Raw genomic sequence first — 18,712 nt, 5'->3', positions numbered from 1 at the left:
AGATTTATGGTTCCTGTTTCTTCACTTAGTTGAAGATAACTTCTTCTGGACCCTTACCCAAAATAGTGTATTTTTAGCTACTACTCTGAAAGAGGAATTACAAAGGAGCTGCACACCTGCCGTATAGGGAAACTGAGGCTAAAAAAGGAGATGTCTTTAAACAAAGCCTCCACCTCCCATGTCCCAAGACCTGTGTGATCTACTAAGTTATTCTGCTTTCCTAAGACAACAGCTCCTTACCACTCCATCATCATCATCAGGAATAAGCAACAGGCTGTGGGAAGGAATGCCATGCTCCAATTCATGCTGTTTTGTTTTGTTTTACCTTAAAAGTCTCTTTGATATTTTTATACCATCAGACAGCAGCCAGCTCTTTTTTTTTTTTCTTTTTTTTTTTTTTTTTTTAACTTCCTCCCTCTGGACAAGTAGGATATTAATATTATCCCTGTAACAAGCAGCAGAAGGAATAAAACATCTAGGTAAATACTGCAAGTGAGATTAAAACTCTCTAGCTTTCTGATGTAACCCTGTGACATAGCGTTTCTAGTGAATTAAACCAAATGTACAAGTATTTAACGACTAATCCTTTTAAGTATTTTAATGCCCCAATGAAGATTTCTTATAGGGAGAGGCAAAGCATATGTGGTTTCCGTTAGAGTCTGCCTGCAGGCAGAGGATTGAGCAGATTGGCTTTTTTTTTTTTTTTAGCTCTCCCCCCTCTTTTTCATTAATTAATATTTCCCTTCTTTTGTTTTTTTTTGGCGGGCGGGCAGGCAGCCCGTGGGCGCGGGGTGCTGAATGGACAGCTCCTGCCGGCGGGGCTGAGGGGGGACTCACCCCGCCGGCCCCCCGCAGCCGGGGGAGGGAAGGGGGGGGGGGGGGGGGGGGGGCGTCCAAATCGCAGCCTGCTTCTTGCTGCAAGAAAGAAGAGGGATACTAAACAGGCTTTCTTCCTCCCTTGGGTTACTACAAACAACTAACCTAGCTCAGGGGGCTCTTTGAAGACTATAAAGAAAAGTAACTTTTCATTTTAGAAACCCACCCTGCAGGGCAGCAGGTATTAGGCTGATGATAACATTCCATGTATGTATCTAAAAATATATATATAAAAATGCACACACTTATCTATTTATATAGATTCAGACTTCATATAAGGAAGAAATTTTTTATGATGAGGGTAGTGAAACACTGGCACAGGTTGCCCAGAGAGGTGGTGGATGCCCCATCCCTGGAAACATTCAAGGTCAAGATGGACGGGGCTTTGAGCAACCTGATCTAGGTGAAGATGTCCCTGCTCTTTGGAGGGGGGCTGGACTAGATGACCTTTAAAGGTCCCTTCTAACCCAAACCATTCTATGATTCTATGATATATAGCTTCTTTTTATGTTATAGAACTTCCTAGCCATAGGGAATATTTTCTCCTCTATTAATAGCCAGGCCAGTGTCATGCACTGCAGGGAGAAAAATCAATGCTCATTGCTATAAACAAAATTGATCTTCTGTTTAAGCTAATCTTTAAGGGTTGCAAATTTAGGGTCAGGGTTAAGGTTACATGGAAAGTGAATGTTCATATTTCCAGCTGAGGGAAATATGTCCTCTTCCTATGCACTTTTTGTGCACAATAACCAAAATGGTAATTAGGGGGAATATGAGTGTGGGTGCAAATCTGCACTATGCACTTGCATACATGCAGGCAGATGAGGTTGCTAACAATATCTTAGCACTTCCCATTGATGTAAAGAGGAATTACAAGTGCATAAGGAGTGTTCTCCTATATTTCAGAATAGTAGAGCAGAGGTTCAGCTGATGTAAATGGGAGGTGAATCAATTACATTAACATAGCTGTGTTGATTTGTCTAAAAAGAAGATATAAAATAGCTGTGCAAATTTTTGCAAATTCTCTCTTTTTCTCTATCATATATATATAAAAGTACATGATGCATCTGTATGATGTATATACATGTTATATATATTTATAGAGAGGAAAAGACAGGGTCTTTGTTGTTGTCACAGATTTGTTTCATTAAGGAAATGGGAAAATATACATAAACACTGTTAGAAATAGCAATATGGAGTCTGCTTATGAGTAATATATTCATTTGACCATCATTTAATACATGGCCCATGTCCCTTGCCCCGAAAACATATGAAACAAAATTATATCCTGGTCTTTACTAACCTGAATACAAGTTTCTGTTCTCATCCTGAATGAATGTTGCTTCCTGGTGCTGAATGCACTTCCTTGCTTTTTTTTTTTTTTAACTGTAGACTCAGAAATAAAGTTAAGCATTTGTTTCAGCTAAGCACTTTGCTGAATGGGGTCAATAAGCTATAGCCCATTGTCTTTAAACTACTGAAAACATTGTACTTCAATTGCAGTCATTTTCTTGTACAATCAAAAATTGTTGATTGTCCATGTTTCATTCACTGGTCTGCAAATAATCATTTCAGAAGAGCCAGACAATATGAATTGAAGGAAATTACTGCTGAATATCACACTTTAAGTCACAGTTTAGAAACTGAATAATTAGGCTGTCCACAGCGCTAGTATGTATATGTACATATATATAATGGAGTATATGCAGTAGGGAGGGAGGGAGGGAGGGAGGGAGGGAGGGAAGGAAGGAAGGAAGGAAGGAAGGAAGGAAGGAAGCAAGCAAGCAAGCAAGCAAGCAAGCAAGCAAGCAAGGAAGCAAGGAAGCAAGGAAAAGGATTTTTTCTCATGGTTCTCTAAAATATAATGTTTTTCAGCTTTCAAACTGTGGAATTAACATTTTAAATTATTTTTTAAAGACATTTTCTAGGTGAACATTATTACATTCTTATTATCACTTTTTAAATTATTATTGTTATTGTTATTGTTGTTGTTGTTATTAATATTATTATTATTATATTTCAAGCACAATACAAATCCAAATACTTGTTTAGGACATTTTGCACAGCTCTTTGAATTCCAGAGAAAGAATTCCATTGACTTAAGATGATCCTTGGATCGTGTCCCTCATGCAAGAGACTACTAGTCTTTTACCGCCTGACCCCTTCACCATCACTAGCATGCTCAGGCCCATAGAGGCCAAAGGGACAACTGGCTTATACAGGGATTACTGACATGAGTCGAGGATGCAGAATGGAGCTCACAGTGAGCTCTATCAGCACATTCGTTACCAGTCCTCTAGTAGCTATTGTCAGGTTGTGAATGATGTCTCCTCTATCAGAGATATCATTCCAGAATCAGATCCTGCAGACAAGATCTTATGTCTGGAAATAAATTTAAAAAAAAAAAAATTCTCCTTCTGCCAAATGAATTTTAATGACCAATTTTAGAGTAATAGAAATCCCAAAATCTCTTGATTTTATGCATGAGCTATTATGATCAATTGGGAAATTAAAATATGTTTTTAAAGCATAAATACCTATTCCCTCAGTGGAATCTTACATCTCTGAAGTAGCTGGCTTTAGTTTTGGGGATACATCTTATGCATTTTAATAGCAAATGCCTGAATACTGAACCAATAAAAAATACATAGTGGTTTCTTCGCACCTACCCAGGATTCTTGGGTCAATACAAGTCCCATTTTCAAATATGTTAACAAATATATGTGCTCAGTGAAAATTATATATTGCTTAACCTAAATACAGATTTATTTGAGCTATTCAGAGCAATTCCAGGCTCTTGAGGAAAGAATCTCTTTAAAATATTAATACTATTACACCTAATTTTAAAGTGTTAAGGCTGAAAAAAATCCATGAAAATGTATATCCATGCAGACACGCAGGTGGGAAAAAAATGGAAGAAGCCATCAATACATGACTCGTGAGCTGAGGACAAAGATGTCAGCCTTACCTTTGAATTTACTCTTTAAAGTTTGTGACACAACCTTAATGCTATTTAAACATATAGTAGAGTGCAGTGTTTAATTAGGTAAGGAAACTTGCTCACGAATACTGCCAGTGCATAAGTGTATGAGCACAGCGGAATACACTCAATAATCCAAAGAACCTGACACTGTATTATTTATTGGAATGTCTGCATTAATTATGGATGATTCTAATATAAGGTACATCTTTAATACATCACAGTCTACAGATGTTTTCATTCTCCACTACCAGAGAGAAGTTTAATGATAAGATTTTACCTCATATATCGAAAGGCATCCAGAAAATAATGTGGATAATGTCATCTTAGCCAGTTTGTGATCAGGAGAATTTCTAACGTCCTGGTTTACCTGGTTACACGTGGAGAGCTTGGTTTGAAATTGCCCTGTGGGCTAAAAGTGGCAAGAGAAAAAAATCCTTTTAATTAGATGTACTAGTTAACTGTAAGATTTCCAGTTTCATCACCAGTGTTTTCTCCTGAGCAGCAAAATATAAGGTTGTGATGACAGTTCCCACTGAACTTTGATGGTCTGATACAAAATCCTTATCACATATGGATTTCTCCTGTTGCCTTGGTTGAGTATGGCTATTATGCTACATCACTGAGCAGGAATATCCCATACAGCTTCCTATAACGCTTTCTATAGAAGCAGGCTTCATGACTTTTCTTTGGTAGCTAGTTTTAAAAAAGTCAGTGAAAGTGTCTTACAAATTTTATCGAAATCAGAATAGTTTAAGGAAAGTATGGACTTCACAATTTACAGAGCCAAGCAGGAATGTCAGAGAATAGTTCTTCTAACTCTAAATTTTCCACTGTGCCATTATGGTCCTGAAGAATGTCCCTCTTGAAGCCCATAAGCTTTTCCACAAATTATTAGGTCTAGACGGACTGGTTTCAGATGTCCATATCACAAGAAGTGGAGCAAGAATTTGAATAGGACTCCTGTTCATTTTCAAGTCACATTTTGAGGATTTCACTATCATGTGGTTTTCCAGAACCAGGTTTCAGTCTGCTCTACTGCTAAATTGCTAACCTCATCCCATTTCATGAACAGTGATAGTTTGTGTTTCCTTTTAACAGTTTCCCAGTATGGCATTAATAGTGGAAATAACTTACAGCAGCAATATTGCTAGAGAAATCCTAGGTGAAGCAGTTAAAAGTATGGTCAGAACAAGAAAATATGTGATCACAATTTGAAAGAAAAAAAATTATCATAGGGAAAGATTCTTTAATTTCTGGCTTCTTCCTTGATACAAACTTGAGAGCACAAAACATTGCTGAGATATCTGTGACTGCTTCCTTTCCCAAAATTTAAAAGCATCCTTACAAGCAAAGAGGAATTGACTGATGAGCTACTGATGTGAAGGAAGGAAAGGCTCTCACATGGACGAGTAATTAGAGTCTAGTTAGGTCTGTGATTATAATCAAAAATCTCCTTTCAGAACAGCCAAACACACAGAATATGAGAAATTTGACAAATCATTAGGTAAACAGGAAAAAGAAAGAGATAATTAAAGGATTCTCCAAAGTTATCATGATTCTTTTGCCCATAGCAGTAAATAACCACAGAATCAGAAAATAACTTAAGGGTAAAAAAAAGGTGGTCTACATGAGTGAGATCATACAGTCATAGAATGGTTTAGGTTGGAAGGGACCTCAAAGATCATCTAATTCCACCCCCCCTGCCATGGGCAGGGACACCATTCACTAGATCAGGTTGCTCAAAATCCTGTCCAACCTGGCCTTGAACACTTCCAGGGAGCCACAGCTTCTCCGGGCAACCAGTTCCAGTGACTGACCTCACCCACAGTAAAGAATTTCTTCCCAATATCTAATCAAACTCTACCCTCTTTCAGTTTAAATCCATTACCCCTTGTCCTATCACTATATGCTCATGTACAGAGTTCTTCCCCATCTTTCCTGTAGCCCCCTTTAAGTACTGGAAGACCACTATAAGGTCTCCCTGGAGTCTTCTTTCCTCCAGGCTGAACAACCCCAACTCTCTCAGCCTGTCCTCATAGGGGAGGTACTCCAGCCCCCTGATCATCTTTGTGGCCTCCTCTGGACCTGCTCGTGCAGGCCCACGTCTTTCTTGTACTGGGGAACCCCAGAGCTGAACACAGTACTGCAAGTAGGGTCTCACGAGAGCAGAGTAGAGGGGAAAAATCACATCTCTCAACCTGCTGGCCACACTTCTCTTGATGCAGCCCAGGGTACAGTTGGCTTTCTGGGCTGCAAATACACATTGCTGGGTCATGTTGAGCTTCTCCGCAGGGTTGCTCTCAATCCACTCATTACCCAGCCTGTATTTGTGCTTGGGATTGTCCCAACCCATGTGCGGGACCTTGCACTTGGCCTTGTTGAATTTCCTGAGGTTCACATGGGCCCACCTCTCAAGCCTCTCAAGGCCCTGCTGGATGGTTCCTCTGGAGATAGGTCAGGCAAAGAGAAAGAAGGTCTGGGAGGATTATCTAATGAAGGGAATTAAGTGTAAGATATGTGAGAGGAGCCAAGTTGAGAAATGAAAGAACTGCACAAGAGAGCAAGATAAATACAGTAATAGGACATTCTTAAAGTACAGAAGAGGTCAATGGAAAATAAAAATGGCTTCTAGGAGATGGCAGGATCAACTGACAGAAGAAGAAGCTTTTGCTTTCAGGAGAAATCTGGAAGGAGGGAGGCAGGTTTTTCATTGTCTCAGTGTTTGCAGAACTAGAGAGAGGACAGCTGCCACAGACAGTCATCATGTTACCCCCCTAAGGGATGTGGTAGAGATGCTGAAAGAAATTAAGAACATGGCAGTAAAAGGCACTGGCAAAACCGCAGTGTTGTGTGAAGATTGAAGGAGGTGAAATCCCAAAAGGGGAAGAGTGGAGGCCGTCTGTTTTTCCTGATGCAGGTGCCTAAAGGAGAGAGAAAAGGTGGGTAGACAGCTTGAAAACACAACAGTGATGATGAAATAAATGCCTTAAAGCAGGATTGTGTGAAAGACCAAGATATACCAGAGGCTGTTGTCAAGGAGGACCAGGTGGAGAGGCCTCCATGGAGCAGGTACAGCCCTAGGAGTCATGTAAGAAGGGGCCCTAGACAGCTTCCCCAGTAGGATCTTCACACCTCTCCAAGCATAAGCCAGGAGAAGCTGCTTTCCTGGGCTCTGTCTGGAGAGCAAAGACAGATGGGATGGGGCGCTCATCAGCTCGGGGAGCTGTGGGGAAACAGTCAGGAGAAGGAGAAATGAGATGTCTGCAAGATCAGTTGAGTTGAGAGGATAAGCATGAGGAGCAGCTCCATGTAAGAAGTAAACCTGTGGTTGTGGGACAGGGTGCTTGAAGGAGAAAACAGGGAAGACGCATCACCAAGACTCTTATCGTAAGAAATAACAGCGTAGGGACAGGGATTGTGGGGCTCCCAGCTCTGTTTGTCCAGCAATAGGCAGCAGCCAGCAGGGAAGAGAAAGACTAATGAAGATGAGGACAGGGGGTGGTGAACCAGAAAAAGGAGGGGAAGAAGGTCTCTCATTGACAGGCAGTCAATGGATCACACTTACCAAATGTCTGGAAAGTCACGCTGCAATGCAGTGGCCACAAACTCTGCCCTCCTGATCCTTGCACAAACTGGTATGAATGGCATTCACTCCCAAGTGAGCATTGGTCTGTTTTTTTGCAAGGCAATATTGATCAATATTGACCCCTTCGAAGCCATCTCACCTCGCCCTTTTGCACTTATGCTGAGTGATGCCAGGCACCTGGGTAGAAACACAGCTGCCCCTGAGTCTTCATGAAAGCCTCAGTAAGCAAAAAGTCTTGCTGCCATCAAAGAAATGACTGGAGACACCAGTTATCCCCTTTAATTTTCAACTAATATATTCACAGCATTTTAATTGCTTGCAAATGCATTTTCTCTGTCCCATTATGTTGCCTTTCGGCTGTTGTGGTGAGGCAGAATACAAATTTGCAAGGAGGAGGAAACATGGTGGTGGGCATTGGAGAGGTTAGCTATGTTCAGAGGGAAGGGGAATGGGCAGGTTTTTGCAGGACATCTCTGGTCTTGCAACTTGAAGAAACCCCCTCCAAAACTCCCCACACTCACTGCCCACGGCTACAAGCTGCGAACTCCAATGTCAAATCTTCCTCTCTCCTTTTTTTCCTCCTTGGAAGAGAAAAAGTAATATAAAGTAACTTGTACTCTCAAAATAATGATTCTTAAAGGGAAACAAGAGGAAAAAAAAAAACCCATCTGATTATGGTCTCTTCCCCCCACCCCACCCCCCCCCCGCCCCCCCGAGAACGTATAGGGTTTATTTATTTACCAGGCATGGGTTGTGTCTCTCTCTTTGGGTGGATGGAAAGATAGGCACACAGACAGGTTTGCCTGAAAATTAAGGTGGGTAGTCTGTGTGTGCAATGCGGGGGGCTGCTACCAGCTCCCTCCCTCCAACCCACAGAGATGTGGGCCTCTCCCAGTGTTTTCCCTGCATGCAAAGTTCAGAGAAGGGAGATGGGGTGGTGATGCTCAGCACAGAGGGGGCCCATGTTCAGATTCATCCCTTCTGCCAGACAAGAGGGAGGAGGTCAATGCACCAGGGGAGCAGGAGAAGTAGAAAAAGACTGGGGGGGGGGGGGGGGGGGGGGAGGACGGGGACGACAAAGGGTCAACAACAACAACAGATCTGCAAACAAAAGGCAGGACCCAGTGACGCACAAAAGCGACCCCAGGGCTGCTTTTGTTTTAGGTCAGCTGACTGTCCCCAAAGCTCACAGCCCCCAGACTTCAGGAACTGCAGAGCACAGAAGGAATGGAAAAGAGTATTAAGAAAAAGCCTTTGCTGGCTGCCAAAGGAGGACTTCTCTTTAGGTGCTTCACAAGACAGGGCGTCACAGAGGATGGACCCTGCTCCAGGAATGTCCTGGCACTGCTGACCCCAGCTGCCTGTGATGGCTTGAACTGCTTTCTGGTCTCATTCAAACACAAGAAACTCCAAAAAAAGTCTTCAGAAGTTTATGTCCAGCTAGGACCAAGTTTTGTTGACTCTCAGTGGAAGAGGAGGCTCTTAATTAAGAAATAAAATAAACAATTATTGGGTGACCAGTAAAATGCAGGAGCTAAGGCAGGAAGGAAAAAATAAAGGAAAAATTGTAATTTCGGGCTCCTAAATGCTAGGATACATTTGTAAGTCAAACACGAGGTGAGAGAGTGTTGTGAGTCCAGGGAGCTGCTCTCATACAGCAGCCAGACGTCAAGCCCAGACTGTCCCTGCAGCAGCACCAGCCGCTTGCACACTTCAGTGAACTACCGGGGAAGCTGACATGATCCCAGAGCAGGAGTCTTTATTTTCTTGGGTTTTTTCCCCCCACATCTCCACCCCTTCCAGAAACCCAGTCAGCTTTTTCCCAGACCCCTTAAAAAAAAAAAAAAAAAAAAAAAAAAAGAGAGAGAGAGAGAGAAAGAGACCCAAAACCCCTCTATAGCTTAGGAGCAGAAGCAAACTTTAAGCAGGGGCTAAACAACGTGCCCAGCCACAATGAAACTCAACACGAAGTCTGTCTGCTCTGACCCATCAGTTCATGGCGCTGGTTGGAAAACCAGAAAGCTCCCAATTAACTATCCTGGAAGATTTTCTTTGGGAGCAATTAATAAGTGCTTTGCAGTTTGATTCGCGTTATTAATTGGATTGGGGGGAGTTAAAAGCGCAAATGGTCTTATGATTTTTTAGGGTGTGGAAGCGAAGCTAACAGATGGAACTGACCAGTAACGTGCATCTGGCAAGCCGGGTTTCTTATAAACTTTCCTCCAAACAAACCCATTTTGGTGGCTTTGTTGTTGTTTGAAGTTGGGCTCGGAGCTGGCTGGTGGTGTGGCTGTGGGTTTGTCTGGGCTGCGTGTGCGTGGGGCGGGAGGATGGAGGGGGAAGGGGTCTGACCGGGGGGAAGGTCTCTCGCAAGACAAATCTCCTGCAGCGGGGTGATCTCCTGGCAGCTCGGGAAGCGAGTGGGAAAGGCATTAGCCCTTGCACCGTGCCGGTCCTCCCCCCGTACGCCCCGGGGCAGCGCCCAGGCGCGGGGTGCGAACTGCACCATGGCACCACAGGATTCAAAAGAAGGGAATCTACCCTCAAATCCTTTCCCTTCCTCTCCCATACCAGTAGTTTTCTGGGGAAAAAAAAAAAAAGAAAAAAAGAAAAAAGGTATAGACGGCCGAAGTGCCCTGTGGAGGGGAGTTGGAGGGAAGCGCTGCCGCCCTGGAGCGCCGTAAATCCCGGCGGGGGCTGGGCTACACTCCCCGCTTCACTGCCCGGCTCGTCCCGGACCTCTCCCCTGCCCGTTCATGCACTGAGCTAGGCTTGCCTTGGCGAAGTCGAGGAAAACATCCCTCCCCCCCCAGCAAAAAAGAAAAAGAAAAAAAAAAGCCCCAGGCAGGACTGAAGTACCGCTGTGCAAACAACCGGCTGGGGCAAAACCGTCGAGCTGGTGGGTGCGGTGTCCTGGCGGTGTGGGAAGGGTGTTGCCTTTCTCCTCGAAGGGAAGGGACCCCCCTTCTCCCTCCGTCAGGAGGGTGTGCTCAAGGTGTCCTAACTTTTTTTTGTTAGGTCTAAGCCGTCCTGCACAGGGCTGGCGTGGCTGCTCACACTGCGCTCGTCAGGCTCCAACGGGTGTTGGAAAGAGCATGGTGATTTTTTCAGCCTTAACACTTTAAAATTAGGTGTAATAGTATTAATATTTTAAAGAGATTCTTTCCTCAAGAGCCTGGAATTTGCCCATTTCTACGTATTTTTTTGTTCTCTCAGCTTCCAAAATCTTGAAGAACCCCAAACAAACTTTGAACTTGGAAGAGTTCCTAGAATTTTCTTATTGTCTCAATTGGGGAGAAATATTTTTATTTCATGAACAGCATTACAACTGTATAAAATCCAAATTAAGAGAAAGAAACAGTCCCTTCCTTCCTTCCTTCCTTCCTTCCTTCCTTCCTTCCTTCCTTCCTTCCTTCCTTCCTTCCTTCCTTCCTTTTTTCCCTCTTTCTTTCCCTCCCTCTTTCCTTCCCTCCCTCTTTCCTTGCCTCCCTCTTCTTTTGACTCCCTCCCTCGTTTTTTGCCTTCCTTCCTTCCTTCCTTCCTTCCTTCCTTCCTTCCTTCCTTCCTTCCTTCCTTCCTTCCTTCCTTCCTTCCTTCCTTCCTCCCGCCCTCCCTCTCTTCCTTCCTCCCTCCCTCCCTCCCTCGCTCCCTCCCCCTCTCCCTCTTTTTCCTCCTTTCCTTCCTCCTTTCCTATTTTCCTCCTCCTTCCCTTTCCCGGTGAGGCGAGGCGGGCCAGGGGGTGTGGGGGGAGCCCCGCTCCCCGGCAGCGGAACGAGGGGTTTGCCGCTGCCCCCCGGACAATCGCCCTTTCCCGTTTCAGACAATGCATTTCCATTCCCGTCGTGTGCCTTTGTCCATTTGCAGAAAGAAAAGAGGGCTGAGTGACAGCTCCTGTTAGCCTGCATGAACAGAGACCAATAAACCCTCCCAAAACCCGGACCTTAGGAAGAAAAAAAAAAAAAGAAAAAAAAAAAAAAAAAAAAAAAGGAGGAAAGGGAGAGAGGGAGAGAGCCACATGCCTATTTGCCTGCGGCTTATTATTAAGACACCTTCGCAGCTTAAACGCTTAAAAGCAACCCAAATTAAATGGCAATTAAAAGCAAGTTACACCCTCTCCTATCTCCAGGCTTATCATTTGTGGAAGCTAGCCATCAGCAGAGCCAATCCGCCGGGAAATGCCATTTGGGCTGGCATCTTCTCGGAGGGTGGGTGACTCCCCCCCCCCCCCCCCCCGCCTCCCAAAAGCTCGCCTGGCAGCGGGCGGCCCCCCCGGGCGCTCCCCGTGCCCAGCCCGCTGTCACTTCGGGGGCTGGAGAGCCACTACCTGGGGACAGAGGCAGAGGGACAGGGGGGAGCTGAGCAGGCAGAGGGGACTTATTCCCCGAGTGGCAACTCCTCGGACCCGTGTCACTAAATAAATTAACGGACCCCTCCAGCTTTGCAACCCAGGGCTACGCAGCCTCCGTGCGTTTCCATCACTAAAATATATCGGCACTTGGAAATGTCGAAGGGAAAACAGCTATCAGTGGTCTTTAGCTCATACGTTCCCTTCCCTCGTTTTCTTTCTCCTATATAGACAGATGTAATTCCGTAGATCTATATGTATTTTATGTATAATTCCATATAATATGTCACTGCAGTGATACTTTGTGGTCTCACCCTAGTTTTATGTTTGAAAATGCTATTTAAAGAAGCCTGTAAGATAGCATATTAGGAAGCTTTAAAAGCAGGTTGGAGTGTGGGGTGGACTTAAATTCGATGTAAATGCAAGGGTAAAAAAAAAAAAAAAAAAAAAAAAAAAAAAACCAAACCAAAACAAACCACATAGTTTTCATTTAGAAAAAAAAAAATTACAGTTAAACAGACACACATACAAATGTGCAATCTTAGATTCTGGTCAGTATTTAAAAGCAGTATAATCAACAGGAAGGAGCACTTACCTATTGAAAAGGATGGTTTAATAATATATATTAATATATATTAGCTTTATGTCTTCCCAATAAAATGTACACAAAATACCCCCTTCGATCAGATTAGCTCCCATATTAGCCTGGGTAAGAAAAAGCATTCTAAAGAGTGGAGGAAAAAATGTATAAAAATGTTGAAAGAACCTACAGTTCCTTATTAGGCGAAGATACAATATTTATTCCTTGTCTCCTGGGATGAAGCTCCTCTATCTATTGTCCTCCCAGTTCTCAGTGCTGATGCTTAATTTTCAAAACTTCTATATTACCAAGGGACCTACGACATCAGCCAAAGAAATACCCAGCAAGTACAAAATCTGATCCAGGGAGCAGCTTTTGTGCAGAGGGAAAATTTTGTTCCTACAGGTTTTTAAGGAGGTGCATGGAAAAGCGAGAGATCTGATCTATGCAGATACATTGCAAATTCTCTCTGTCTGTAGAGATTTTTTCTAAAAAAAATTGGGGAAATACATGAACTTTGGATTTTTCAAATTTTTTCTTTTTTTTTTTTTTTTTTTTTTTTAAATTTGGAGAGGGGAATTTTATCCAGAGTTTTTTTTCTCTTTTTTTTTTCGGAGAACCAAAAAATGTCAACTACCTTTCCAGGTCTCGTCCACGATGCAGAGGTATTTTGTGTGTGTGAGAGTGTGTGTGTGTGTGTGTGCGCGCGTGTGTGGATGTGTGTGTGCGTGTGTGTGCATATGTGTGTGTGTATGTGCCTGTGTGGTTGTTTCCATTTTTTTTTAAATCCATATTGGACCGTTACATTTAATTATAATCCGGCTTCAGAGATAACTTAAAGAAGTATAGAGAGAAAATTCGTTATGACATCTGTCGCCAGAAAGGGCAACTCATTACCACGTTAAAACCGTTGCCAGAACGAAAATCAGAATAATACCCCTAATAATATAATGAAGTGGAGAGAAATCACCACCAGCTCGCCAGGAATGGGGAGTTCTCACTAAAAAGCAGGACTCCCCTTTTCTTTCGAAACGCAGGAAAAGGAGGGGAGGGGGGGAATTTTGGATCTGATTCGTTATTTTAAAAAGAAAGAAAAATAGGGGTTCAAAAAAAAAAAAAAAGAAGGGAAGGAAGGAAGAAAGGAAGGCAAGCAGGCGGCAAAGCTTTCTCAATGTGTAACGCTGTAACATAGGGACGGGACTTGTGTGTATTCGCGGTAGTTTCCTCTGTTTGATGACTTTTTTTTTGTGTCAGCCCCAGATATTACAGCTGTGATCAGGAGGTGGATGGATGGATGGATGGATGGACAGATAGATAGATAGTTAGTTTTTATTTCAGTGCGTGGATTCCTTTCGCTTGACGGTATTAAGGGCAGGCTGGGCTGTTTATGATTTTTTGAACAGACCTTTATGGCACCAGCCCAAGGTAGGAAAGGATCTTTTGTTGCTGGGGTTGCCGCTCGCAGGCTTAGACGGTTCTGCAGGGGGAGAAGCTATGCAGGACAGCGTGCTTGGAAGAACCGCACCCGGGGTTTTCCATGACAAACCTCCAGTTTTGGGGTCTTCTTTTCACTTCTTCCTTTCAGATACGTCATGACGGATCAAACAGTTACCGTTTGATGCAGCTTGGATGCCTGGAGTCTGTGGCCAACTCGACCGTCGCCTATTCCTCCTCATCTCCTCTCACTTACTCTACCACGGGCACCGAGTTCGCCTCCCCGTACTTCTCCACTAACCACCAGTACACCCCACTGCACCACCAGTCCTTCCACTACGAGTTCCAACACAGCCACCCGGCAGTCAACCCCGACGCTTACTCCTTGAACTCTCTCCATCACTCCCAGCAATACTACCAGCAGATCCACCATGGGGAACCCACTGATTTTATCAACCTGCACAATGCGCGGGCGCTCAAGTCCTCTTGCTTGGACGAGCAGAGGAGAGAGCTGGGGTGCTTAGATGCTTACCGCCGCCACGACCTGTCTCTTATGAGCCATGGATCCCAATATGGGATGCATCCAGATCAAAGACTCCTGCCAGGACCAAGCCTCGGGCTTGCAGCCTCGGGAGCTGACGATTTGCAGGTAAATATCATGCGATCTCCTTTCGAGGCACCTTCTTCTCCCCTCCCCCTGCCCTGGTCCCCCCCGCACCCTCCCCATTTTCCTCTGCTCAGAATAGCTCATACAAAGGAGGGAAGATTCATCCAAAATCCGATCCAGAGTCCGTCCCCTCCAGAATAGTAGCAACAAAAAATGGAGGGGGGGGGGGGGGGGAGAAGGGGGGAAAAAAAAAAAAAAAAAGGCAGCAAGTGCTCTTCCTTGCCCAAACAACAACAAAAAAACCCCAAACTCGCGCCTGACTTCCCCGCGTGGGTTGTGTCTCTGTGATAGCTGAGACCGTGGGACTCATCCGGAGATCTCGGGGTGCCTGTGCGGGTCCGCGTGTGCGTGTACCAGCCCTTACCAAAGTCACACAGAAACCAAACCAAACCCATCTTCTCGCCTTTCCTAAACTTTTCCTTTCTTTCGGCAAACGGAAGTGTTTAAAAAACTTGCACCGACAGAGCAAGCAAATGTGTTAAGGAAGGGATGGAGTAGAAAAAGGCAGGGCAGGAAATAAATCTGCTTTCCGACATACATACAAAGGCAAACCTTCCGTTGAACTCCGAGGCATGAGGCAGGGAAGAAATAAACGGGAGCAAACGTCCGTCAGAAATATTCAGTATGACAAAAATCCCTCTCAATATCCGATCTAGATGTTAATAGGGAGAGAGACACAAGCGGATAAAGCGGAATTCATCTCTCTGTGTGTCTAATCATTCATCTATCCCGCCCTAACCGGCATCTGGACCCATCCAAAAAATTCTATTTCTGTGTGTCAAAACCCCAGCTTTATCCTCTCAGAAATCCTTTCCCCCGCACTAAAAATTCACCTCCGGTAAATTGAGCTGGTTGCTTGAAGGAAATTGGTTTCCAAAATTGCAAACAACGCCCTCCTGTATCTAACACCCATTTCGAAAAGTCCCCCAAACCAAAAGCAAACCTTCCTTCTCCCGACGAGCGGAGAAACTAAGGGCTTCCCGATCCGCGGGGAGAGAGACAAAACCGTATTTACTGTACTTACTTTTCCCCCAAATCTCGCTCCCAGTCATACAAAGCTCGCTATGTTGGTCTTTCCAAAAAGACGTAGCGGTCAAAGGCTCGGGAAAAAAACCCGAAGTTTGTAAAACTAAGAAGGTTTATTTTCTTCCCTTAAAAACAAAACAAAACAAAACAAAACCCCCTCAAACATCTATTTATATCGGAGAAAATAAATCTTGTTTTTCTTTTTTCTTTTCTTTCAAGGTAGAAAATAATCCACAACCCAACAACAAAGATTGTTACCTTTTATATCTCTGAGGAGGAAACCCTAACTATTTAAACCTATCTTTCTCCATTAAAATTCACTATATAATTTTATCCTCTTTGGCCATTTTTTGTTTACATTTTTCACAAGGATCTCCTTATGTTACCCCCCTCAAAAAAAAAAAAAAAAAAAAATCTGCCATTCACTGCTCAGCCCAACTAAAACCTATTTACTCCTTTTTATAACCACGTCTGCTGCTGATTTTTTTGTATCTGTACAAATTTTTTTTCTTTGGCAGGCACAAAGCCTTGTATTTTTCAAAAGAGGGGATTAGGAACGTTTGCAAGACAGCAGACAATGCCTAAGTCCCGGGCAAAAAAGCACCATAGTTTATCCAATTTTCGACTTAGTGCCATTCAACTGGTCATTTATGCAATGTCATCCGACCAAACAACATGTTTCCCTTTAAAAAAAAAAAAAAAAGAGAGAGAGAGAGAGAGAGAGAGAGATTGGTTAAGCTGCTAGAGGCACATTCTTTTTTTATTTATTTAAAGAAGAAAAAAATCTAGAGCTTTTCTTTGGAAAATATTAAATTTTCGATCACGCTTTATTTGAAAGTAAAAGACTTACGTCTTTGTACCTAATCTTTTCTTTATTTTTCCTCCTCCCTCTTTTCCCGAACAGAAGAGGGAGTGTACTGAGGTACGGAAAAGCCTGAGCAGTGAGAAGTTGAAAATATTAATATTTGTCGTTATGATTTAGATCATTCAGAACAAACTTGGGCTCTTGCGAATATCACCTTGAGCTTAGGGAGAAGCGTTTTGGTGGCGAACAGAAACAGGGCTGTACACAAACACTTTTAACCCAAAAATTGTGGTCTAACCAGTCTTCCCCTTTCTCCTTGGTCTTTCTTTTTAAAACGTTCATCAGCATATGCCTCATTTCAAATGCAACAAATGTAAATATACTTTTCCCTGCACAGAATTTTAAGTGAATGTCCAATAGTTTCGAGGGCGGTTTAAGTCAGCCTAACAGATGCAAACAGTCTTGGAGCTGGAGTGGCATCTTTCAGTGCCCTAAAAAGATTTTCCATGGGCAACAAAGAAAACTGTCACACCTTTTCCCATCACCGCTTTAATTTATGCTCAGTCGCCAAGTTTTTTTCATATTGATTTCATAATCACTTTAAGGCAGAACACTTAAAATAAAAAAGAGCCTTGAAAAGGAAGGTCTTACAGGGCCAGCGCCAATATGGTGAAAGTGGGGGAGAGAGCCAGGACTGTAAAGGTTGTTTTGTAAAGTGGGGTTTTTATTATGCACCGACTCTCTCCGCATTTACTTAACTCTTCACGGGCTGTTGAGTAGGTTAACACCCTTAAAGGCCTCTTTCATGTCCAATACCTCGTTTGTTTGTAGAGGAAAATGCGTCTTTAACACATTTCCACTGGGCAAAGATTTAGGTTTGGTTTGTTGTGTTTTTTTAACCCCAACATAAGGAAAAACCCAAAGAAAACCCAACCCTTTCAAGTCTTTTATCATTCCAATAAAAATATTTATTAAGGAGGGCGAAGATCCCCAAATAATCAGCCTTGTAACAGAAGAATAAAGAAGTGAGATCCCTTCGGATGTGCACCAGAAGCCCTAGGCAGGTTTTTGGATGGTTCTTCACCCCAGACTCACACATGGGTGCCTCTGTGTGTGTGTGCACACAGATGCATATTCATCCCCACCTATGTGCGGACACACGCATTGTTACAACACCCTTACGACTCTGTGTAGCCGGCAAAGCCCAATAGGTCGTCTGTTGTTTGTTCTCTTTGTCTACTTCTGTGCGCACTTTGTTAGTGGGTATATATGTGTCACGAAACATATATATTAATTTAGCTGTGTGTTTATATATAAATAATACAGTTAAACATACAGAAATACTACCTAAAAGTGTGTTGTTACCTTTGTGCGTGCAACTGTAGAGCGGGAACACACTTCTTTCAAGAGTACTTGTTTGTCTCTCTATCCTGTCACATAACTGCCGATCTAAGTCCCCAGTTCAGGAAAAACTCGTACTTAAACGTGATCATTATTTAAAAGAGATAATTATTCTGCATTTGATGGGGTCGGGACAGACTGCAGGATGGCGGTGGGATTTCGCCAAAGCACTTCGATGAGAATAACTGTGTTTTTCCAGTTCACTTTAACTATTGTTCCTGGAGGAGTCGTGTAACAAAGCAAAAGCTATGTGATCTTTCTGTGGGTTTCTTCATCTGATTTCTTTCTTTTCTTTCTTTCCTTTTTTTTCCCCTCATTACCTAAGAGCTCAGTGGAGGCCCAGTGTGGACTTGTACTGAACGGGCAAGGAGGTGTGATAAGAAGAGGTAAGAGGTTACAAATACCTGCGTCTATCAATTTTTGTAAACATAACTCCCTCTCCATTTCTCTCTTTCCTTCCCCCACTGTTTAGCGTAGTTTGGATTTACTGCATTTACTGCCGAAATAGTGATAATCTGACATTTAGCAGAAGTGTGTCCAAACCAGCTTAGAGCACTTCACATTTCACAGTCCATTTGCACTTTACAAATGATCGGTAGCTCTCGGATACTCCCGCTGAATCCAGAGCTTTCTTAACTCCTTTTATCATTCCCCGTTTAACCGAGTTGATCCCTGATAGTTTGAGAAACGTGTTCCCTAGCGCCGGGCTGTTACATCGGCAGTTTGATCTCGTGTGGAGAAAGGAAGGAGCTTTTTTGGAAATGTGGTTTCAGTAGCGCTACAGACCGGTGTGGAACTCGCTTTTGAGTGTCACTTCATTTGATAACCATCTGTCAATGCAAATATCTAACGTCAAAGTTAGAGGAAAGATTTGAAACTCTTGTTAAATGCGCATTTCTTCAGCATTTGTGAAATCTGAGTGTTCTGGGGAGTTTGCTATTACCGTCATTTACTCTGAAGAGAAAGTAGTTTAAAGGCCTAACGTAGGAACACAATTCTTACAAGCTGA

General features: G+C 43.3%; 1 protein-coding gene across 1 annotated transcript in view; it reads left to right on the top strand.

The window, feature by feature from the left end:
* The first annotated feature begins 12,533 nt into the window (after positions 1-12,533).
* TFAP2D (transcription factor AP-2 delta) overlaps positions 12,534-18,712 on the top strand; it is a 49,586-nt gene continuing 43,407 nt past the window's right edge. The window contains exons 1-3 of the mRNA XM_074864682.1: positions 12,534-13,035; positions 13,956-14,453; positions 18,029-18,089. Of these exons, the coding sequence (XP_074720783.1) occupies positions 12,997-13,035; positions 13,956-14,453; positions 18,029-18,089 (598 nt within the window). The 5' untranslated portion in view covers positions 12,534-12,996. The remainder of the gene's footprint in view (positions 13,036-13,955; positions 14,454-18,028; positions 18,090-18,712) is intronic.

The sequence above is a fragment of the Strix uralensis genome, chromosome 3, assembly GCF_047716275.1.
Source record: "Strix uralensis isolate ZFMK-TIS-50842 chromosome 3, bStrUra1, whole genome shotgun sequence".
Taxonomy (NCBI): Eukaryota; Metazoa; Chordata; class Aves; order Strigiformes; family Strigidae; genus Strix; species Strix uralensis.
Note: the sequence above shows the minus strand (reverse complement) of the source record. Positions and strands in the feature narration are given on the sequence as shown.